This window comes from Ambystoma mexicanum, chromosome 7p, assembly GCF_040938575.1.
Source record: "Ambystoma mexicanum isolate Mex_15411 chromosome 7p, UKY_AmexF1_1, whole genome shotgun sequence".
NCBI lineage: Eukaryota > Metazoa > Chordata > Amphibia > Caudata > Ambystomatidae > Ambystoma > Ambystoma mexicanum.
This window is the reverse complement of record NC_090939.1, coordinates 524,889,987-524,915,342: the sequence shown is the minus strand read 5'-3', so window position 1 is coordinate 524,915,342 and position 25,356 is coordinate 524,889,987. Positions and strand designations below refer to the sequence as shown.

The window sequence follows — 25,356 nt, the reverse complement described above, 5'->3', positions numbered from 1 at the left end:
AGCAAATCTCCCTAGAATGGAGACGTCTATTCGTTTATGTACACGTTGAATAAAGCCTCCGCATTGCCTTAGTTCTCAGTGGGTTTTGTAGCTGGGGGCAAGTGTCTCCTCTACAACTGCCAACCCAGTTACAAGTTGTGTATGCCATCCTAGATCCAATCACGTGCAGTGGTGACTGTCAAAATGGCTGAAGTCACAGCAATGGAACACAATACATCAAGGAACTCAAGTGTCTTTAAGAGACTTGATGACCACATGCAGGAAGAGCAAATCCCTAAACCAGACGTAGGTGAGGAACATATCGCCGAGGAACACAGTGAAGGAGACGTTCCTGAGTTGGATGTGCTAGATGCGCCCAAAGAAGGTGCAAGAAATGAGATTGGACTAGACACAGTGGGAAGGTGTCCTCGCCTTCCATCAGAAGAGACGAGATATGCCAAAAGGGATACAAGACATTACCAAGATGGTATCAGGACTTTATAGTTTATGATTAATATATGGTTAAAGCATTAATAATGTTGTAGGCAAGTTGGTGAACCTCAATTTTGGGGAGGGTTGTTTTGTGTTCCAGCATACACGCGTGACAGCAGAACGTTAGATGTGAAGATGCATCGGCACATGAAGAAAGGCAGACTGCGCACACATATGCCTGCTGGGACCTATATCGTGCCCTCCCCTTGTTGCTAAGGGGCCCACTTACCAGGAGCAGCATTTACCAGCCTTAAGGGGAAGCACGAGTGCCACACTCATTTCCCGGGTATGGCGCTAAGTGGCGTAGGGCTTGCTTGCCTTGGGAAATGATAATGCATTTGAGCTAGGAGATGTATGGTCTGGAGATGTGTCCTGGTATATGCTGCATATGCAGTTTCATGTTCTGCTAAAGAAGCAGTCCAAGGAGGAAATGCAGTGTAATAGAAGTGTATTGATGCAGTAAGTCATGTCAGTACTGTAGAACAATATACAAATAGTCAGTGCACTGTGCAGGAGTTGAATGTAGGATTCTTTTTTGTTGAATTTAATTAACTTTCATTTATTTTTGAAATGTGAGATGAAGGTTCTCAAGATTCTTTTGCTCTCCTCGACCCAGAAATATACCCAATAGGAGTGTGCTGTAGGATGCAGGCTGTCTGCATTCCCATCTACACACTAATTGGGATGCCAGGCAGAAGCCCTTTGCTCTCTCACGGAAATGCAGTGTGGGCAATGTGTGTGGTAACATGAAATTTTGAAAGAATCTGCTAATACGGTTTTGTAGATAGTTAGGGAAAATTCTCCAAAATGGCTAATTTCCCTTACCTACTGAGTCTCTCAGCAGCTTTGCTGGATTTCTAGGATTTTATTTTTTCACCTGGTAAGAGTGTGAGCCTGTTTTCGCACTCTTACATGTGTTTTGCTGTGTGTGTTTAACATTTTTATGTTCATAGACTGTGGAGCTTCACCTACTCCATAGGCATCATCTTCTTACTGTGTGTTACACAGCACCTTCAGTGCAGTGACAAAGGGTTGTCTTTTTAGACTTCCCAACTCAGACTCCATTTTCTGGGACTGAATACTGTCTCCCAGAACATGTTAAGTTGCTATTGACTTTATTAGTCTTTTTAGAACCACAGACCCAGTACAAACTATCTTACATAGAGTACTGGAAAGGGTTAATAGTTATCCCTTTTTGTCTGTCCCTCATGGAACATTGTTTCGTTCCCTTTTCATTAAGATTTGGCTAGTGTTAGTGGTATCTACCCTATTTTTCCTACCACAGTTATTTTAAATAGCCTTCGTATTGTTTTAGGCTATCTTAGTAGCCTCTTACTTAAACCCACTGGACCATATTTACTTTTATTTGTTTCTGGCTGGGTTTATTCGCCATTTTTATTTTTTAAAGGTCTTTCTTGCATTTTACTCTGCGGGCCAAACCAGGTTTGGTCGCTTTGTTCACCAACCTTTGGCGGGCTTCCGCACAGAAGCCCTCCTTAGGTGCCTGAAAGTCTGGGTAGGCAGGATGTGAGGGAGGGGTTTTAGGACCCCTGCCATGGGTTCCCTTGGTAACCCAAGTCGCACGCCTGTTTGATTGGCTAGGTGACTGTCCCGCCAGGACAGACACCCTGCTGTGTGATTGACAGCCAGGCTGTGTGAATGGGGGAAAACTGCATAAAAAGCAGGTCTCTGGGACTGAGAAGGCAGAGTCGTCACTGGATCGAGACAACCGAAGAGAAGCTGACAGAAGAGGACCTCTACCATGACTGAACCTCCCGGTGAAGCCCTGCTGCGGGTCAGAATCTCCAAACTTCAACAACAGGGAAGATATGCAAGGAATCTTCTCCCCTTGCGCTGGTGGAACAACCAGTTTGCCAAACTGCAAGCCAGGCCTCCCTCCTCTGGTCGAATTTGCTGTGCACAGCTACAGTGAACCGGATAGCCAGGAGGATCGGACCCTGCTTGGAAGGAGCGCACCTTTTACTTGTCGCTTTGCTCCGCTGCTGGTTTCTTCCCTGGGCAGTGCAGGACACTCCAGTCTTCCTCCTTCTTGTCAGTCCGACAGTCGCTTCAGGAACCGTGAGCCTGCAGGACCTGCCAGGATCGTCTGCCTCAGCTACAGCATTCTTCTGCTCTAAAAGGTACTGTGCTAACCTGGTTGTTCGTTTCGTCCAGCCATGGTGAAAGTGTGTCAAATCTTTCACCAAACCGAGGGCTTGTCCTTGTCTATTCTTTAAAGTAACTTTTCGTCCGACCAACTTCACTCTGAACTCTTGGCAAAGACTTAACCGCAAACTACCCTGAACTGTGTGATCCTCTGCAAAGACTTTGGTCCATTGACTTTGGGCCAGGCCCCTTGATTTGATTTCCTCACTGTAGTTCCTTTTTCTAGATTGCCCTGCTTACTTATTGTTGGTGCTGCTCAACTTCTGTCTAATGTTCCCTCCCTTTTTAATTACTGGAGTGCCATTTCGCTCCTACTTCATTTTGAGCTTAACTTGTCCAGAATCTATTGGGTGTGGTGTAGTATATTAAGATCGTGATTTTTCAACTGCTTGATAACAGTGAAATGTTTTATAACTGATGTGTAAATAAATGTATATTCTTTTGCTCAGAAACATTGAGTCAGTGTTTGTTTGAATCATAGTAATTGCTGTCCTTTGTGTAACTATTGATACTTCTCACTTTACTCTTGAGATAGGTCTGGCAGCTCAGCCATTGCTACCACTTTACTGTGTAGTACAGGCTTGTACCAAAGGTGAATGAATTTGTACTGTCACTTGTAGTCTTAATTGTGTGGGGTGTTCCCAACAGGTACTGCATATAATTCTGCCTAACAGTGCTATAATACAGATATATACAGAAGCCTGCAATGTCGTTACAAAAATTGATTATGCACGACTTTCAGAAAAGTGCAGGTCACCATATTCTCAAAGTTGACCAGCCCATTTCAGGAGGCTTGGCTGCAGCACAAAAGATGTGCTGGCCATTCCCCCTGTATACATTAGTGTCAGGAATGTGCTCCTGGCAATTTCATACAGGCTGCCAAAACACAGGGTTTGCTGGGAGCACATTTCACAGTGATGGGTCCAACTGGTTGTTGTGAAAAAAAGATTTTCTATCTTTGTTTAGGCGATAGAAATGCAATTGTGACAGCAGCAGCATTAACTGCTTCTGTCACACTTAATATATGACAATCTCAAGAACAACCTTGTCGTGCAATCAGTACACCTCCTGCGCCTGTTCCAAACAAGCAGAGAGGCATGTGTTCTTTCTGACTAGTTCAATGCACATGCCGATTTTGAATTTGGGATGAACATTGAAACGAGCAGAAAACAAATGCCCGCTTGCTTGCACCAATATTTAAATGGGGCAGCAAAAGACACGTCTTTGATATGCACACTCAGAACCCCTTTTGCACAATGGCTCTTTGTTGGCGCAACTAAGTGATGATCCTGTACATCACTTGCGCCAAAGAATGTGTTAAGACTGTGACCCATCATGTTTATGTCAGCTCCCTGAGCAGAACTCCAGCTGCCACTAAAACAAGATAAGAAGCGACTAAATTCAGATTCCATTCGTCTGAACTAACTTTACCCGAGAACCTACAGACATTAGTTTATACGGAAACGGTTACAGTAGTATTTTTGTTTAGTGCGCCCATTTATTTTTTTATAGGGGTGTAGGAAACGACCTGCATGTTATTTTACTACAGGACCAGCTTTTGAATACATGGATATAAAACTACTTGAAATATGTGAGCAGAACTTACATGTTTGCAGATGGGTGCCCCCTACTCCCTAGATTCCACGTTTATTCTACGAATCAACAACTAGCAGATCACATCATAGTCAGCTAGACATATACGAATTAAAGGTGATGGTGTGTGACAAGGTATTAAAATCCCACTATGGGCATAGTCAACCGTATTGGGCTGTCTATTGGCAGATGTAATATTAGAAAGATGTAATATTATGACTTTAATATATTCAACTTTAAACTAAAGATCCCAATAAAATTAAGAACACGTTACTATCTCTAGCCTTTTCTTGTACAAAACAAAATAACATGCTACTACAGTACTCGTTTTGTATCCAAAGAAAAGAGACATGCCAAGACAGGTCAGGATATTAACATAAAACAGGTATTGTCACCATACAGTAAGCAACTCAGATCATTGCTGGGTATTCACACAAATGGGCAGATTCTCCATCAGATAACAGCAACATGGACACTTTACTAGGCATTTTAATATGTTGGCATTGTACTTGCATCATATAATTATAATTTGATGTGTGTTATTACTCATGAAGTACATGATTCATCACCCTCAGAAAGAAGGCGTATCCGGTGCCACCAGGGTTTCAAACCTGTTGCATGGCATTGTCCCATTCCAAAAACTAGCATTTTGCACATGAGCTATCAATCCAGCATGCAATTATTCTCCAGAAATTAACATTTTATTCTCAGAGACTCACTCCATTATGTAGCTATTGCCTTCACATGCCTAAGTAGTCATGCCATTTTCTAGATCTTGCAATCCTAGACTCAGGTAATCTCACCATATACCAGGTTTTCCCATTAGATGCTCATGCACTCACAGTATTTGGCATAGCGAAGCAGGTGAGTTTGAATCCTCTTGAGACACTTGCTGCCCGTTGTGTGCCCTCTCCCCTCCGATCCGATCCATCTCACAGCATCCACTTCCCCCATTGTCTTCAAAACCCGCCTCCCCGCCCGCCTCCCTCCCCTGATTGGTGTGTTCGACGGTGTTAACTGACCTTCCTTGGCAGCCCTCTGCCTGGCAGCCCCAGGGGCTAAGGGCCCAAGGCAAAGGGCAGCTCCTACAAAAGCGACTCCAGGCTGTGTCTGCAGGTGTCAGCAGGGGAAGCCAGTGGCCAGCCGTCAACCAGCAGCTACAGCCAAGGTAGGTGTGGCTTGGGTGGGGGTAAAGCAATCACTGTACCCTGGAAGCCCTACCACTTTGCAAAGTAGCCTAGCACAGTAAATGTTAGCCTGCGTCAGTACCGTAGGGAGCTGTTCAGGTTGACTTGAACCACATCTGCTCTTGCTACAATAATTGTGCCCACTGAAATAATATTGTGATTTATTTGAGCCGCACACTAAGAAAATATTTTTTGTTGCATTGATTCAGAACTGAAGGCGACCATTGTTAGCTTGATTCTCATCTACAACGTGCCCACTGAGATATTTCTGTGATTTAGTTGCCTCTGCCGCTCACTTAGAATTTGCTCCCGTTACATCAATTCACGGCTAGAAAGTGCCCACTGTGGCTTAGAAATTGCTCGTTAGACTGACTCACACCTAGAAAGTTACATTGATTCTCACCTAGAAAGTGCCCACTGAGATAATACTGTTATTTATTTTTGCCACACACTTAGAACATTGTTCTTGTTGCATTGACTCACATCTAGAGAGGGCCCACTGAGATTGTACTGTAATTTATTTTGCCTGTACCGCACACTTAGAAATTGTTCCTGTTAGCTTGATTCACAACTTGAAAGTGGCCTCTGAGATAATTCTGAAATGTGACTGCCTGTCCCACTCACTTTGAACTTGTTCTTGTTAGCTTGATTCACATCTAGAAAGTGCCCACTGAAATAATACTGTGATTTATTTGAGCAGCACACTTAGAAAATGTTCTTGTTGCATTGATTCAGAACTATAAGGCCCCCACTGTAGTAATACTGAAATTTATTTGCCTCCGCGTCACGTGTAGAAACTATTCTTGCTGCACCGATCTGCATGTAAAAAGGCCAACTGAGATAATACTGTGATTTATTTGCTGTCCGCACACTTAGAAACTGTTTATGTTGGCTTGATTTGGCATCTGGAGGGTGCCCCCTGAGATATTTCTGTGATTTACTTACCTGCGCCGGTCACACTTAGAAACTGTTCTTGCTGCATTGATGCACATCTAGAAAGTGCACACTGTAACAGATCTGTGATTTAGTTGCCTCTGCCGCTCACATCGATTCACATCTAGAAAGTGCCCACTGTGACTCTAGAGCCTAGATCTACTGTTACTAGTACATAATTCTTGAGATGTTGCCCTTGACATCCCCCCGTGATGGAGATCCCACCTCATCATATACCCCCTCTCTGACCCGTCCTGATCCCTAGTCTCCCTGCACCATACCCCCACACTCCCATGGCTCACCCACGTAGTGCATGGCCCCCGCTCTAACACCAAACTTCACGACTCCCCTTTTTCCCACACCTGATTGCAAACCATGACCCCTCCCCCCGTATATCAATACACATAAATACACCTGGGTGCCGCCCGCCCATTCTCTTACCATCATCCCTCTTCCAACTCTAAGATCAGAGGAGCACTCTGGCGCATCAAACACCTGCCCCCTCAAGCTCTCATCCCCCATCACACCCTAACACATCGAATTCCACCCTCCCTCTGACATCTATTGAGAATAACCCGATACCCCCGCCTATATAACACGACCATTATCGAACTCCCAAACCAGGGGAGCCCTCTGGCACGCCAAACAGCGCAATTCCACCTCCACACCATCCTTGTGCCCTCTGAAGAACTTCTATCCCTCTAATCTGACCTCCCATGCCGCCCTCTCCCTCCCCATTAACCACTTCTCGACCCCCGCAAACAAACCCCCCTTCATATCCCTTCCCTTCTCTGAAAGTAGCTTGTCTCGTCCTTTCCAGAACAGTAGCCTCATCTCCCTCCCCCTCTCACCCCACGCCCTCTCTCACACCCCTATTGCACCAAAAACCCACAAAATGCAGAAAATGTGACTGGTTCTCTCCCTCAACCCTCCACTCCTGACCACTTCTGCTTCACCCGCTGATTGACAGTCTTGATACGCTCAACCGCTCCCCTCATACCACTGATCCAATCCACTCAGGTGGGCATACCCTTAATGTAATTTTCAGCCCCCAAGACCTGGTTTATATATCCCGTTCCATACCACTGATCTGGACCGACCATTATGCCATCCCTTTCTCTATCCACATGCCTACCCCTCCTCCTACAGTTCCCCCGGCACCCACACCTGATCTCAAATGCTGGAACCAAGTCAAGATCCTTCCCGACCTAGCCAAAGCCCTGCTTCTTCGCCCCGCCTGCAACGCTGCCCTGTGATAGACCGTTAACCAATAATTCCTTCGACTCCTGGCTTAAAGACTCACTAATTCCTCTCACCCCTTCCTGCCCCGCATCCTCACGTAAAGGACCGTCCCCCAAAATGGTACATGCCCAACCGAAGGAATGCCAAAAAACAAAATTGTCTTGAACGCAAATGGCAAGCATCTAAAACTGATCTCTGCAGATCCATGTGCACCATGCACCACCGCAACTACAAATCCGAAAGGCCAAAAAAGCCTATTACAATAAACAGATTCTCAACTGTGGCAACCGCAGTAAAGAACTCCACATGATCATATCAGAACTCGTGAAACCCTCATGCACCTCTACCCAATCCAGCCCCACACAATCACTCTGCGACTCCCTCTCCCCACATTTCTACAACACCACACTTGACAGGACGACGAACCCTTAACACCAAACTGTCCTTCCTCTCTCCCTTCCCAGCACTGACACCTCCTGATCCCATTGCCCCGACACCCAATTTCCCTACGTTCAACTCCTACTATCAGCCAACAAACCCTCCTGGTCGCCCCTCAACCCCTGCCCCGCCTCTGTCCTGAAAGAAATATTCTCCTCTACCTGCACAGGAGAACATGTGAGAGCCATACTAAATGACCCCTCACCTCTGGCATCTTCCCTGATGCCTTCAAAATCGCGCATGTCAAGCCACTTCTGAAACGGGGATCCCTTGACCCCAAGAATTACAGACCGATCTTCAACGCCAGATTTCTCGCTAAACTCACTGACCGGACAGCATACTCTATACTCCCAGCTTCAGACCGCGACATGGTACAGAAACCACTCTGACCTCGATCTGAGATGATCTCAAGGTCACTGCAGACTCTGAAGACTGTGCAGCATGGATTCTCCTCAATCTCTCTGCAGCCTTTCACACGGTTACTGACTCAATCCTCCTTGACCACCTTCACTCCCTAGGGATCTGTGGCACTGCTCTCAAATGGATTGCCTCCTTCCTCAGCAAAAGGAAACAAATAACCCTCCTCTCCCCTTTTGTCTCAACTGCTCGCTCAGTGAACACTGGAGTACCCCAAGGCGCATGCCTATCTGCTCTCTTCAACCTCTATATGACCACTCTACCAGGAATCATCCGCACGCACAACATCTCCTGTTACAACTACGCTGACAATACCCAAATTATCCTAAGAATACCCAAGTCAGGAACCAACCCCCATACCGACCTTGACGCTTGTCTCTGCGATATTAACCATTGGATGACAATGAACCACCTCATTTTGAACCCTGATAAAACTGACATCATGGTGTCCAGAAATATTGCCCTTCTGCCACATCCACTCCCATGGCCCTCGCCCCCGCCACTCAGATGTAGTGAAAAACATAGGCTGCACTATGGACTCAGGTCTAACCCTCTCCTGTCAGATCAGCAACGTGTCAAAATTCTGTCACTACCACCTCAAACTTCTCAGAAGCATTTTTCCCTACCTCTCCTACCCGAACAGACGTGCCGCAGTTAGGTCTATTGTGATGTCGAGACTGAAATACGCCAACTCCCTATACTTAGGAGCTCCTGCATACCAACTCAACAAATTCCACAGAGCCCAAAACACTGCCGGAAAACTGCTCCTGGCCCTGGATCTAAGAGACCACATCTGACCAGCTCTCCGAATCCTCCACTGGCTCCCAATCAAAGGGCCACTTTCAAGACCCTATGCATCACTCACCGAGCAGTGCACAAGATCGGCCCAATGTACCTACAAGAAAAGATAAAACCCTACCTCCCATCTCGCCCCATAAGATCAAGCACTGCCCTCCTTCTAGTAATTCCAACCTCTAACTCTATCAGGATCGGACGATCCGCCTTCTCAATCTTGGCCCCAACTCTGTGGAACTCACTCCCCCCACATATTCGACACACCCAAGACAATATGTACTTCCGCAAAGCTCTAAAAACACAGCTCTTTCCGTAATGCCGATCATGACCATCTGAGGCGACTGAGCCCTTGCAACCCAATGTCAAATGCTCAATGAGATCCCGAGCAATGACACCACTGAATACGCTTATTAAGTCACTATTGAACAAACGCACACTTGAAATCCGGAATAGCGAACTCCTTGGAGCATAACTCCACCCAAACACTCACCTCCCATATCACTATGCTTACTCTCTACTCTCCACCAACACACATTTAGAGTGGAGCTACACCCCTCGATCAATTTCGGCCTAGCTGATCACATACGAACATTACCCCATGAACAGCTCATCATTCTAATAAAACACAGCTACATCCCATGACAAACCGGCATAGCTGCACACATAAGAGTCCTACACAGGCCTAACGCAGCCAGGACCCAGTCTTGGTGTCCACGCTCCAGACTGCTCACATTCATCTGATACCAATATCACCACACCTAATGCTAGGATGCAGCTACCATCAGACAGTTGCATCAGCGGCACACATAACAGGTGGACCCAAACACCCTACGACACCTTACTCTCTCAACTGACCTGGAAGACAGTCCCAAAGGGCGTTCAACCTACCAGCGCTTTGAGGTCATACCATTGATATGTAGAGTGCTATACGAATGCCAAATAACATAACATAACAAGTATTGTTATACTTTATCAAGGTACTCTGGCCACATTACTACTTCCCCTTATGCCCTATCGACTTCACTGGTTTTCCTCTATAGCGCTTTGAAGTAGTTCAGGAACCCTTTGCAACCTAACATTAACTCAATAACTCATATCCATCTACATTTTCACCACCACGACACTTTTTCCACGTATTTCACATCCATCCTCTATGGAAGTATTGGGAACACCTCTGAACACTGTGCTCACCAACGGAAGCATGCTATTGGCTCTTGATACACTTTCTATTAAGAACAAAATTGCTGGAAAAATAGATTGCACAGCAACAATAGTCTCTTTTGCAGCAGCAGCATCTGGGAGAGTGCACTTCTTTTAGGCAATGAACATAAGCATGGGATAATGAAAATGAATTCCTGTTCAAAATATGTTTGTACATGTTGTCTACTTATTCATTTTAAGTACAAGTAAATAAAAAAGTACCTCATTTGCAATAATTTTAGAGAGGGATCCCAGAGCAGGGTAGCAGTAGATGAAACACGTGGGGGCGCGTATTCTGGTGTTTTGCTGTGGGCGCAATACGGTCTAGAACCTGCCCCGAGGATACGGCACGGACAGTTTCTGAAGTACTGACTAACTTTTATTTGCCGTGGGAAACAGTGTACAATCAGTGGAGAGAGCGGAGAGCCATGCCCCCATTCCCGCCATCCCCTCTTCTCCCCAATGCATTACATGTAAATGCCCAGGTCAGTCACTGTTATGCAATACCTCCCTCACCCTCTCCACAAAGTTTGATAGAGTGGGCGGGCTCTGCACTATATTCTCTAAAATACACTGTATAGAATCTCTGTGGCAGCTAGTGCTCCTATTCCTGTATTAGGATTGCCACTCGCTGTATGGCAATCTCTGTGGCAGACAGGCGGCGCATCTTCTCTCCCCTATCAGGTGGAAACATTGTAATCATTATAAAGGGCAGCAACACTAGGACACGTTGCATGTAACCCGCGTCTGTCGCGTTATCTGCCTGGCCAGCAGCTACATATTACCTCATCCTGTGGTGCCGAGTTTTCCTCCATGACTTCTAGACTGCTTGGTCTGTGCGTTTCTTCTGCTCGAAAGTCTTCCTCGTACTGTCTGTTTTTCCAGTCTGGCTGTTTCTGACAGCTCTCTGTTCACTGTTTCTTCCTGTCCTGATGTGCTTGGGGGCACAGCCAATAAAAGAGAGGCTTCTGCACTTGTCGTGGACACAGGAGACGGACTCGTAGCATTTTTGTTCAGGCTGTAATTGAAGTCATCTGATGGACAGGCAAATTGCCAACTCATTAAGACGTACGCTGTCTTCTTGAGGGTTGCTTACGTAACGCTAGTGAAGAGTTCCATAGAGGTACTACAGGGTTTGCAACGTAAGTGCAAATGAAGAAAACGAAATAAATACGATCTGGCATCACTCGTATGTTTCAGCTCTTCACAAGCCGTATTTCATTTGTCAAAAGCATACAATACATAGTTTTATGTTATAATATGTGAAATGCAACGAAGACACAAAAGCAAAATTACAGTGGGCATTGCAAATAGCAATTTTGAGTCATGAAATTCTTCATTTATACTAATTCTAACAATACCATTTGCACAGCTTTACTACACGTGCACTTGTTTTATATATCGTCATGTTCACTTTCCCTCTTTGGTAGAGGTGCAGCTATCGAGGACTTCTTCAGCTTGAGTGACTCTTCCTGAATGATTGATTTCATATTGATGCATAGGCTATGTTGGTGTCTTCGTATTAGTAGTAAACCGCACATCAAAGGAGAGCGTGAAAACGTAACACTAGCATATATATCAATGTGGTCTTCATAACAATGGTAATATCGTTCTTTTAAAGTAAGGTAGTATTTGCATCATAAATTCAATGTTTCGAATGAAAATTAAATACATTTTGCTCTGGAAGTCAAAAGACACAGTTTTATATTCACTATCCCGTTTATAATTGATATTTAAGACACACTTAATAAATAAATATTCAAACAAAAACCGACATATAATATATATCGTAAATGAATAGTGTTTAACTTTAATTGTCAAGCTCCTAATTTCACTGTAGAAGGTTTTAGAGATTACCGGATCTCACGCTTCGTTTGTTTTACAGAAGAACGGAGCCCTTCAATGATGGCCGCTACACATACCGTCTCTGGCAGTGATTAAGTTACCCAGTCCGTCTATTATTTTCATTTGTTCATGCGCTCTCAGTCCACTGGCCACAGAATAGTGGAATCGAATGTCAGGTGTCTTGTCACCTTGAGCAACACCCGCAGAGTTACGAGCAGGGAAGCTTTAAAAAACAAGCATTGGCAAAGCCAACCGTTTTGGCTTTGGTGAAGTCATAGTATTGGCATTTGCCAGGCATTGACAAAAGGTACGCCATAAGACTGTAACAGCTGGAGCATTTTATGAGTACCCGGGCATAGCATCCCAGAGCGTGGCAAAGCCCTGTCTAATGCATATTGACAAGGCACAACTGTTGGCATTGCCAACGCTTGTTTTTAACAGAACTTCAGTGCAAGAAACCGATGTGAAGACACACATACTGCTTATGAATCAATTGGTTGAAGGTACACTCGATTAAGACATTGGTATTATACCAGCAGTATCCCATTTACAGATGCAATTAAGCCATTAACTGTCAGCAGATTCTTTATACAGATATACTGTGTTGGGCCCCGCCCCACTTAAGAAGTGGTGTTCACCCAGTACATGTTTTCCATTTCCAGCACTGAGGGAGAGGGGTTGTGAGAAGGGACACACAGGATTTAGGTGGTGTTTGAATTTGTACCCACCAATTGATGGGCAATCTCTATGGCCAGTCCCACCCATAACCTTCTCCTCTTGCACCAAATCACACCTTTCTGGGTTCGCTTTGAGCTATCAGTATCAGGCAATAACAAATTATCTTAGTGCTGTGTATGACCTGCCAGTGTTATTTCTAAGCAGTGTTTTGAGAGTTAATGGATTACTGTAGAAACTCATTTTTAGCTGCATGTAATAAAAATTACATCAAGCACTAATTGAATCATAAGCAATATGTGTGTCCTTGTATCTGTTCCTTGTGCTCATGTCCTATTAAAGCAAACAATGGCAAAGCTGACAGTTGTGGCGTTTTTATTATTTTTTGATGGTGTTTGGCAGGCCTTGACTACATATGGCCAGCTACTCCGACCATTTTCCTGCTGTTATTATCTTATGGCCAGGTGGTACCATTATGGCATTCCTGACAGATACTTATCCCATGCCTACAAAAATAGCAACACTGTTGGCTTTGCTACTGCTTGTATTGAAAGGACCCAGCCCTACAACTCCCATAATGTCATTTATGAAGATATGAAAGTATAGAAGTGGGGCATGGCATCATGTTACCTCAGCATCCTACTGCAATACTTTGTAAGTAGTATCCGCCGCTGACAACGTTATTTTGGGTCTGCACAATATCCATTACTTAAACTTCAGACATGGCATCCGAGGCTACAGGTTCCCTCATTGTCGGTGGCCTTTAACAGTACTTATTCAGAGCTCTCAATTTTCCAAACTAATGCATTTTTGTTTTTTTCTATTTTAAATATGACTGCAATTCCAAGGGTTTGAACAAACGAGGCTAGACACTTTTTCATGTATGTAACCCATGTGCTTATTTTGTACATGTTGAAAATGTGCAGTATTATGTAAAAGCTATAATTTACTAGAGGTACATTTGAAAGCGAGCTTGAAAGTATGTGTCCTATGGAAGTCCTTTCAAATAACGCCTCTGCCACCCATCAATTTCTTGGTTAACACTCGTGTTACTAGTTTTAACGACCTGGAGCCGTGTAAAACACGCTCCCACAAAAAGAAAGCAGCTTTTTGCAATGTGCGATACTGCACACTGCCAGCCGTGATGCAAATTGCCTGTAGCCGGGTTTCTGCTTTTCCAGTAGCAAATCGGGGGGTTTGGGCACTGAACTACACGGCCCAGCAGGAACATTAAGCATAGTATACTGTTTAAATAAAAGTACACCATGACACCAATAAAATCCCATTGTCACCAATGACTGGAAAGCACTTGTATTTTGTCCATGATAATTCATTTATTTATTATTATTATTGTTTAAAACGCTATATGCCAACAGCTCCATCCAGTACAAAGCCATCCCAGCTGGTCTAGCTGGGGTTAGAATGAACTCTTCAGAACTGGAGACCTGCTGTGCAAAAATTCCAATCAATTCAATATATTCATTTGAAAATTCAATTATGTAAATGTATTCAGAGGCTAAACAAATCAGGCCGGTAGTTTCTTCAGTTAAAACCATTTTGAAAGGATTCTGCTTGATGCGGCGTCAATTAAGAAGCTTCTCATTTGTGAAAGAAAATGAAGACAGATGTAATTGATTTACCTTTTAAAAAATCAGCAAGCTAATCCATGTAGTACATGCCAGTTACGTGCGCTTATAGAATGCTGGCTGCTATTGATTAGGGGGAAATGCACCATACGATCATAACAGTTGAGGGCAAACAAGAAGCCCATTACTGTCTGGGCACTGTTGCATGGCACCCCTGTGAGGGGCCATGGTACATTCCATGGCGTTGTGTGGTCACATGGTTACCCATGTGACCAACCTAATAAAAGGTCCGAGCCGCTTCCGGCTCGGCAGTCACGAGTGAACCTGACTCCGCGTGGTGTGTTGTGTTGGTGCCTGGGGGGTGCCTCGCCACGTGTGCTGGGCCCAAGGTCGGGGCCCAGCTGGAGGACGGTGCCCCTGCCGGGCAACGCCGTCCGGACGGTGCCCCTGCCGGGCAACGCCGTCCCTGTGAGTCCCCCAACCATGTGAGGCGGGTTGGGGAGGCGACCCCGGCCTGGGTGCCCCCAGAGCCGGGGCCGCGGTAAGCCGGTGGCCAGCCGGCTGTGTGAGGCGCTCCGGTGATCTGGAGCGGGGTGGGCGGAACCCCCACCCCTGAGTATGCGGCGTGATCGCCGCACTGAAGTGTGTCGTGTCGGGTGCAACCCGACACGAATATGGGGCTGCCCGGTGGACCGGGACTGCCCCCAACAGGCACCAGCATCGGCGCTAATAGGATAGAGCAAGTGGTTCCTGGCTGTCTGCACAGACGTTGGGGGATGAGCACAAGCCTTGAACACTCTAGTCCAGGCAGACACAGTGGCGCTGCCCGCCACTGAGGCAGGAGCTTGCGCTTTGCTTTAAATAGTTTAACCATTTAAAACGCAAGGTTCACAGTACAGGGATCGCACAGTACAGGGATCGCTGAGGATTACAATGCTTACACTAGTACAAAGGACACCGGCAGTGTTGCCAGGTCAAAAAGAAAAATAAGCTGAATGCCCTTCCAAAACAAGCCTGAAACAAGTGGACTCCAATCCAAATAAGCAGAAAAAACAAGCAGACGCTTAAAACGCTGTGGAAAAGTCTCAAAAGTAAGATACATAACACAATAGCATGCAAATGCATAGACAGAACACATAGGGCCTGATTCATGGAAGTGTTTTATATTGGCACAATGCCATAGGAAAATGTTCTGTGAATCAGGCCCATAGTTTGTTAGAACAAACATATTTTTTTAGAATTGTATTTTTCTGAAATTTGGTATCTCATGTTTCCATTTCTTGTATGTATGTTATTTGAAATTATATAATTGGCTTTACGGTACGGTCACCCTACTGGTCCTCGCCTTGTTGGGTCTGTTATCCCTCTGGTCCATGGCTCCCTTACATAGTTGCCAGGTAGCCCCATGTCATGTGTGAGAATGTGGGCCAATCTGGGCATCACCCGTTGAATGCTCGAATGCCATTTATGTGCTTCCCGGGATAGGTATAACCTACAAGTACCCAGCATGCAAGTGAAAATCAAGGACTGGCTCAGATCATCATGCATGAAACAGGCCCACTGGGCAACTATTCCCTTGTGAGTTTTGTGTTGCTCCTCTGGACTGTTGCACTCCCAGTGTTTGACTCACTTGTGAGTCATTCTCCTCTGGTCAGTCACCCTTCTAATCCTCACCCTACCATCCTTTGCAAGCTCATAATCTGAAAAGCCTTTTTTCTGCATTACACGTTTTTGAAAGCGTGAGATCACATAGCAGTACACATGCATGTCTGAGTGTGTCCGGCTATCATTTTTCCCAAAGTGCCCACTTGCCCAGTTTCCAAATGCATTTTTAAACACAAGATAGTTAGTGCTCACGTGACTAGGAATGGTTCAATAAATGACCTGTAGGAAGTTAACAGTGAACACATATTTACTGATAGCTGAGAAGGATGCAAACTATCTCTGTGGCCCGCATTTGGGGTCCCTGTATTGTAAAGCCATATGTTACTGTGGGCAAGATGTTGCATACAGAGCAGGATATCTTCTTCAAATCTCAGCTTTTCATTTGAGAAACAATGTGATCCTGGGCAACTCACTCTGTCTCCATGTGCCTTAGTTCCTTTCTCTATTGACAAGCAGCATACTTTCACTAAGTGATGACTTTTAAAGGTGTAGTCAAAAATGTGCACCCACACCCAGGCTTTGTGAAACACTGCTATGTGCATGTACTTTGCTACAGAAGGGCAGAGAGCTGGAAACTCCCATATAGTTCAAGCAGTTTTATTAATTGTTTCTTTTCAAATGGAAAAAGCCGTTTTCTTCTGTACATTTTCTTCTGTACATTTTTAATGGGAGAATGTGAACATCTCCCTCGCATTCAATCTGAGTTTAGGGCCCTTTTGGAACGTGCATGCAATGAATGGGATCACACAGAATAACTCTGACTTCAAATAACAGAACCAACTCAGGAGGATGGCACTGTTTTAGTAACAATTATCTAAAACAGGGAGTTTACAACAAACATCAACGGTTATATGCTCAGGTTCTCTCAGCAATCTTTACACAAACAATAGCTTTTATATCAAAAATACGTCAGAGGTGATGTCACACTACGTGGCAAATAATAAAAAACCTATCAAGGGTCGGGAATGGCCAAGGGGAATATCTAAGTGCACATTCTATAGGAATGTTATGACTGAGGAACCAATAAATACAAAATGACTCAATCACAGACTGGAAAGCACCTACCTCACTTTCTCTTATAAAACCAGTCCTGCTGGATCCCAAAGTGAATGGGGATATACCTAGAAGTCCCTCCATGATCTGACTTCAAGAATGTCTGCATGCAGTGGAACCTCCAGGGAAAACCCCTATTGGGGAAAAACTCTGTGGAGGGCTGCTAGGGTGCGTAGTTTCCTGAGAGCGGCTCTCTGGAGGTTGGTCTGTCCGCAATGGCTTTAACATGTAAGGTGATCTTCCTGATCTCCTCCAGTCTCAAGGGGACTATGCACAAATAAACACAAAGAGAGGATAATTAAGTGGAGGTTGATAATGATGGCAAGTTTTTGTTACCCAGCTAATCTTTCTCAGGCTTACTCCGGTATCTGGTGAACCTGGCCCTGAATTCTGTAGTGAAATAAAACGGGTTGAAGGTCTTTGAGAAGACAGAGGAAAAAGCAGAACAGCTTAACAGGGAAGAATCATAATTAGAATGGGAACTTTCTCCTAACCTGCATGTGCTATGTGTAAGTAAGTGCCCCTGAAACATACCGCCAGGAGAAAGAGCCTAGGTGATAAGTGTTCCACCCTGCTTGCAGCAGGGATGGTTCTGGATTTGCAAGGTTTCGAATCTGGCAGAGTTCTGTTGATCTGCCTATCAGATGTAAAGGCTTAGCAATAACACAAAGTAATCAAATAGGATAGTACGGATGAAGGCTGCGGAACTCTACGTCAACATACCGATTCACAAGCACTAGGGAATCGAGATAGAGGACAGATAACTGGGAATAGAACCTCCTCCTCCTCCTCCTCCAAAAGAGCAAAAGAAACGGGATCGGGTTCTGCCTTGTGCCTACGCTGCGGAGCGTAGCTTGCCTCTGGGGTGAGAGTAGCAATGCGCTGATGTGTTGGCGGCGGTTCCGGATATGCAGTTCGCCATACTGGGGGTGTGGCCACTGGTTCGTAACCCGACATCAGAAATGCTAGACGGTTACCTCTAGACGTCGGTATCTCCATGTTGTGCTTGCTACGTGGAATCCGAGCTGTATTTCCACGGAGTTGCTGCCCTCGTAAGGAACAGATCATCACAGTATGCCCCCTCTTAGGTGCTTTGCCCCCCAGCTTTTCCGGATGTTTCAGATGAAAACGTTTTACTAAATTAGGGGCATGTACTGAAGCCTCAGGTTCCCACGTCCGGTCGGCTGGAGTATAGCCTTTCCAGTCCACCAGGTATTGTAACTTTCCGTGATGATACAGAGAATCACAAATACCGGAGACTTCATATTCGGTCTGTGATACTGGAAATGCATCGGAGGGACAGGGCCTCCGTATCCTTGTCCTTTACTGCTTTTTATCGTGTGTTTTTTCGTGTTTTCCACGCAGGAGTTCATGTGGAACTACTGGCGGTGCAGCTCTCTCTCTTTTGGTTTGGTGAACCGACCCATGGGATACCCTTATGGCACCCGTGGGTAGAGGTGCAACCCTGCGCCCCTAGTGTATGTTTTTGGGCACCTGTGTGTGACCACCGAGCAGGGTACGGGCTGGTGGCAGCTCCATGCTGAAATGACTGGTGCCCTGAGCGTTCTCCATTTTGGGATGCCCAGGCCCTGTCATTGGAATCAGTAGATTCCTGATGGAGACAAAATGGCCCCCATGGCCTCTTGCCTTCCATCACCTGTTATCTTGATCTTCCCGAAGTCCCGGGAAGCCCTGCCTCTGTCCCTTCCCCATGACTGGCTGTTAGGTGGAAGTTCCGTATATGGTAGTGTGGGGAAGTGCCGACCAGACTGGCTGGAGCCTTCTCAACAACCGTATGTTGTGGGTACGCCTGTGGGTGGGACCCGGGTGAATGGAGTGTGTGAGGAATATACATTCTATGTTGTGCCTGTCTAGTATCTGGTGGTTGACACAATGGTTGAGACAGCCCTGCCCGAAACCGGTATGAATGCAGCTTGGAGTGTTGAATGGCTCGGTACTTGTCCCAATACACATAACTTGTTGTGAGTGTCTGGAGAGAAGTGAATGGCCTGAATACCTCGTGTGCCTGATTGGCTGCCTGCCTGCATGAATGCCCGTAGTCATGATTGGATGCTTGAGTATGACCCAGCGGAATGAATGGGAGATCAACAGTATATCTGGGGACATCTCACTGCTAGGAAGTGTGTTCAGAAGCTGAAGTCCACTACAACGAGTAACTGGAGTGAAGCTTAATCTTGAGCCCTGCTGGATGAGAAGAATTGCTGTTGCTCTCCTTCGCAATCTGAAAGCTGCAGTGCTTCAAGAACTGACCCAGAGAGGACCTGGTAAGGCACCCTCTTCCCGAGCTACAAGGGACCATCGTGCACAGCTGATCTTTGCCTAAGCTCCCTGGTAGACAGACCTTCAACAGGCTGCCGACCCGATACGGGGATTGCTGCGGAATCCAAGGAGAAGCACCCGGATTGTTGTCTGCCACTGTCACTGACCGCCGTCGCCGACTTGAGCCGCCGTGCTCCCGTTGCCTAAGAACTTCATTGATCCCAGGGCACTTTCGTCCACATCGTCGCCGCCGTATCCTGCTGGAGAAGGCCTGACCGGCGATGCGCCAAGGAATATCCGCCGGTGGGTTTCCCGCCACCCAAAGACCACAGAGACGCCGACGACTCGACACCCTTGCTGGGCCACAGTTCTTCAACTCTTAGCGGTCCAGAACTATCGACACTGAGGTACCCCGCACGCCTCTTCCTTGCAGGACGTTTACGCTTCCCCGTCAACGAGCACCGTTAGGAACGACGCGGCCACCTCACCGTCGTAGCTCGACCTGTTCCCCGTCGGACGTTCGACGACCCGTGGCTCCTGCGTGAAAGGGAGGACACTCAAGAAGTGTTGTCGATTTCCCCGACGCGGAACGCTACAACACCAAGGTACTTTGAGTTTGCAGAACTATTGGAAAGTCTAGTGGGACCAATATATGGACTGGGCTTGTATCTTTCTTCTACAGGTTGCCCAGGTGGGGGGATCTCCACACAGAGCTGTGTTTAACGGTAGTTACCAGTATTCTGCCTATTGCTCAACCATCTTGCTTTCCTTCCTCTCTCTACTGCTGGTTTCCTCTTTGTTCTGATCTGTGTGTCACTGTGACCGTATGCACTTTAAGGAGATCTAATAACGTTAGTGGTACCACTTTATAATTGTATCTATTTATCATTGTTGATTTTCGGAATACAAAGTGAGTTATCGTGATTGTGTATATGACCTTGAATATCAATTATATAAAGACTGTGTTTTAACCGATAAAGTGTGTGGACATTCCTTTGTGGGTGCTTAGGGACTACACTGTACTTAAGAACCAGCTCGCATCACCTCCTGAGAAGCTAGGCCTTGATTGCTCGACTACATTACCATAATTCTCTAGAATCTTGGCAGGGGTCTCTGTGCCTCCCCTCTACCATATAGAGAGCGGAAATTCAGACCACCCCCTCCGGTCTTTACAGCTGGTGGCAGCGGTGGGATGCTTATGGTTTTAAGGCTCAGTGTATAACCATGCCACTTACGAAGGATATCTGCACTTTATTAAATTGAGGTTTAGTCGTGTACAAGAAAACTGCATTACAAGCAATGGAATCTATTGTGAATGGTAAATTGACTCGGATGAGCTTAGAGGCTCTCCAGAGTGCTTGTGAAGCAAGGGAATTAGACTTTGTGGATAAGTCTAGGGCTGAGCTGATAGCTGCCCTGGTGGACTACCAGATCGATTGTGAAACTCTGAAGGGGGGGATGCAACCAATGAGGACTGTACTCCGGGGGTTGTCGCCGAAACTGATTCTGGGAATGCCACCATTCCTGCTGCCTCTGTTCCGAACCCCAGCAATTCTTTAGAGCTTGAGTTATTAAGGATGAAGTTAGCCTTTGAATATCGCAAGTTGGAACTAGATGCTGAGCTTAAGAAAGGGGAGTTGGCACAGCAAGTGGAACTCAAAAATAGGGATCTTCAACTCAAAGCGAAGGACACTGAATGTCAGTGAATCCAGCTAGAAAAAGCTCGAGTGGAGACTTCAGCAAAACCAGTTGAGAGTGTCAGGTCGCCAGCAACCACGTTTATGAAAGATTTGGTTGGTGTGTATGCGGAGGGTTCTGATATCCTCCAATGGTTTGAAGCGTTTGAAATGGCTTGTGCAATTCACGATGTTGATAAGAGAGATTGGGCTAAGTGTTTGTTAAGCAGAGTGCCTCAAACTGGATATGACTGTATTCTGAAACTGAGTGTGGAAGAAAGGCGTCAGTATGAGTGCATGAAGTCTGCTTTAATTGCCAAGTTTGGCAAGACGCCTACCCAATATCTTAAACAGTCAGGGATTTTAAGAAACAAGAGAATGTGTCCTGGATTGACTGGGTGAGTGCTGCGCACATTAACATGATTGGGTGGATTAATGGTTACAAAGTGAAAACGTTTGTTGAATTGTCTCACCTGTTGTTTTTTGAGCATTTTTCGGAAGCTTGTTCACCAGAGCTGCGTCAGTATGTTGCTGACCAGAACATTTTGGACCCCTTTAAGCTGGCTAGGTTGGCTGACAAGTGGGTCTCCCACCGGGTGTCCCCTAAGGATTTCAGTGGGAAGGGCAAGGACAAAGAAAAGGGGGCCACTCAGAAAACTGAGAAGTCCCAAAAGCAGTCACAGTCGGGTAAACCAAAACCTTCCTCTCAGAAGACCCAAAAACCTAGTGGGGATAAGTCTGTTGTGGGTGGGAGCAAAAGTAGTGGTCCGCCTGCTGCAAAGCAGGGTCCCAGTGGTTCCAGTACCGTACCCCAAACACACGGCACATGTTGGGATTGTGGGGCTCTGGATCACTGAAGGGGTGACCCCAAGTGTAAGGGTAAGGCACTTGGAGTCCAGGCTGTCAGCCTGACCTATCCCTACTCCGTACCTGAGGTGGAGGCCACCGTCCTCCCCTCCTCTACTGGGATCACCTTCGGTGCTCCCGTAGAGATTTCCTTAGTATCCCTTGGGGCCTGGGACCAGTACGCAGAAGTACTGTCGACTATCCCGCAAAACACTCGTAGGTTTTTCAGAAGTGTCCTCTTGAATGGCCACCCTTCTACTGGTTTGAGAGACACTGGGGCAAGCATGACAGTGGTGGACAGGACCCTGCTCAAGCCAGAGGACTATGTAGGTGCTCCTCTGAGAACCACCAGGTTAGCTGCTGGGCCTCCCAAATTATCGTCTGTAGCCTTAGTCAACATTACGATTGGAGACAAGACAGCAAAGCTTCTGGTCCTGGTTCAGGACAACGTGCCTGCGAACATTTTGTTGGGAAACGATTTGGTCGAGTTGGGGATGATCACGGACGGTCTACCCATGGCTGCTGTAGCAGTCACCCGATTGCAAGTCACACAGCGTCCGGCTGCGAACCCGGTACCCTTGCCGATGGGGAAACCCAAGGCACGAAAGAAACGGAGGAGTAAGAAGGCCGCCCCTGTGGAGGGAGCCCCTGCTCTTCCCGCTGTTTCAACAGCACCCATTGGGATCCATGCTCCGGACGGGCTGGGTCCAGTGGTAAATCCCGTCTCAACTCCTGTGGGAGACGAGCCAGAAGACTTTCCGGTAGGAGAGGCTCTCAACCCGGAGGATCATCCCGACCTTCAATGCTTGTTGGCTGAATGGGGACCCTCCCGGGCGGACTTCTGTAAGGGACAGAGAGAGTGCCACTCTCTCGAGGGTCTGAGGACACAGGCCCTGTCCCAGGCACAAGGAGAAGGTCCTAGGACATTTTGGATTTATTAGGAGGGTGAGCTCCTTGTTAGTGAGCCCACTAAGCCTGAACCTGGTGCCCTCAAGAGGTTGGTGGTACCCCAGGTTTACAGGCCCTTACTGCTTCAGTTGGCGCATGAGGTGCCCTTGGCTGGTCATCTTGGTACCAAGAAGACTAAGCAGAGGCTCTCTGCCCATTTCTACTGGCCACGGATGGGAGTAGAAGTGGAGTCCCACTGCAGGACCTGCCCAACTTGTCAGTTGTCTGGCAAGACTGGAGGCAGAGTCATCGCCCCACTGCAACCATTGCCAGTGATTGGCACACCGTTTGAGAGGGTTGGCATCGACATCGTCGGTCCCCTTGACCCTCCCACGTCGGGTGGACATCAGTTCATCCTAAGCTTGGTAGATCATGCCACCAGGTACCCCGAGGCTATACCCCTTCGGACGGATACGGCCAAGGTGGTTGCCAGAGCTCTCCTGGGCATTTTCACCCATGTTGGACTCCCTAAGGTGGTTGTCTCTGAGTATCTAACATCATGTCAAGTTACATGAAAACCATGTGGAAAGAATGCGGAGTATCTTACAAGTTTTCCACCTCTTACCACCTGAGACCAACGGTTTGGTTGAGAGATTTAACAAAACTCTCAAGGGCATGTTAGGTGTTTATGAAGAGCCTCTCAGGAAGAAGTGGGGATCTTCTCCTGCCATGCCTGCTGTTTGCCTACAGAGAGGTACCTCAAGAGGGTGTTGGTTTCAGCCCCTTTGAGTTACTCTTTGGACATCCCATGAAGAGGCCCCTCGCCTTGATCAGAGAAGGCTTGGAAGCCACCCCTCCAGATCCCGCCAAGCAAGTGGGGGAACCATGTGTTAGGCCTCAGACGGAGGAGACAAAGATGATGGGTCAGGCAACAGCAAATCTTAAGGCCAGCCAGAAATTGAATAAGTACTGGCATAACCTTAAAGCATCGCAAGTGGATTGGACTCCGGGACAGGAGGTCCTCGTGATGGAGCCTACCAAGCCTCGGGCTTTGGCGGATAAATGGACTGGACCCTTCAGGAAATCTCCAAGATGGGCGAGGTCAATTATCTGGTTGACATGGGAGCCTCTGGGATAGCCCCTCAGATATTCCATGTTAACAGGCTCAAGCCTTTCCACAGGCGGGCCGAAGTCTCATGTCTCTTGCTAGCTTCAGGGCAAGAAGAGGATGAGAGTGAGCCCCTTCCTGACTTGCTGCATAGCAACCCTCAGGATGGCTCTGTGGAGGCAGTGCATATCTCTCCCGATCTGCCAGCAGAGCAGCAGAGGGCCTGCAGGGCTTTGCTCCGGCAGTACGCCTCTCTGTTTTCACTGACACCAGGCCTTATCCCGTGGTGTAGGCACGAGATTGACACTGGTGACAGTGTGCCTGTCAAAAGCAGGTGCTACCGTATGTCAGATACCATCAAGAACCACATCCAGGCTGAGATCGCCAAGATGTTGGATCTGGGTGTTATTGAACCCTCAACCAGTCCTTGGTCCAGGTCAGTGGTCCTGTCCCCAAGGCAAGTTCCCAGGCAGGTACCAAGGATTGGAGGTTCTGTGTGGACTACCGAGGAGTCAATGCCATCACCAAAACTGACGCGCACCCTTTGCCCGGGCTGATGAGCTTGTGGACACCATAGGTGCTGCCAAATTTGTGAGCACCTTTGACCTTACCTCAGGGTATTGGCAAATAGCTTGACGCACCATGCCAAAGAAAAGACGGCGTTCTCAACACCAGAGGGACTCTACCAGTTTAGAGTCATGCCTTTCGGGCTGAAGAACGCCCCTGCCACTTCCCAGAGATTAGTCAACCATGCGCTAGGTGGGCTGGAAGCCTTTTGTGTGGCTTACTAAGACGACATTGCCGTCTATAGTTCTACCTGGGAAGAGCATTTGACTCATCTGGATAAAGTGTTGCAGGCGTTAAAAAGGGCTAACCTCACTATCAAGGCCACCAAGTGCCAGATAGCTCAGGGGAAAGTCACGTATCTTGGTCATGAGGCAGGATGTACATGACTGGGAGACTCCCACTACTCAAACCCAGGTGAGAGCCTTTTTGGGCCTCACGGGGTATTATCACAATTTCATGGCAGACTATTGAACCATAGCTGCACCCCTGACAGCGTTAATTTTGCCCAAACAACCTAGGAAGGTTAATAGGACTGAATACTGTCAGAGGGCCTTTGATGGCTTGAAAGGAAGTTTGTGTTGGGCACCCGTGCTGTCTGCGCCTAATTACAGCAAGCCTTTTATCGTTCAAACTGATGCCTGCGACACCGGAATTGGAGCTGTCTTGTCCCAGTTAGATGACAAAGGAAGAGAACATCCGATCATATTCATCAGTAGACAACTTAA

At 46.8% G+C, this 25,356-nt stretch overlaps 1 protein-coding gene across 1 annotated transcript in view; it reads right to left on the bottom strand.

The window, feature by feature from the left end:
* The window catches only part of DYNLT3 (dynein light chain Tctex-type 3), a 136,439-nt gene extending 124,959 nt beyond the window's left edge, over positions 1 to 11,480 (bottom strand). The window contains exon 1 of the mRNA XM_069636561.1: positions 11,228 to 11,480. Within this exon, the coding sequence (XP_069492662.1) occupies positions 11,228 to 11,257 (30 nt within the window). The 5' untranslated portion in view covers positions 11,258 to 11,480. The remainder of the gene's footprint in view (positions 1 to 11,227) is intronic.
* Between the last annotated feature and the right edge of the window lie 13,876 nt (positions 11,481 to 25,356).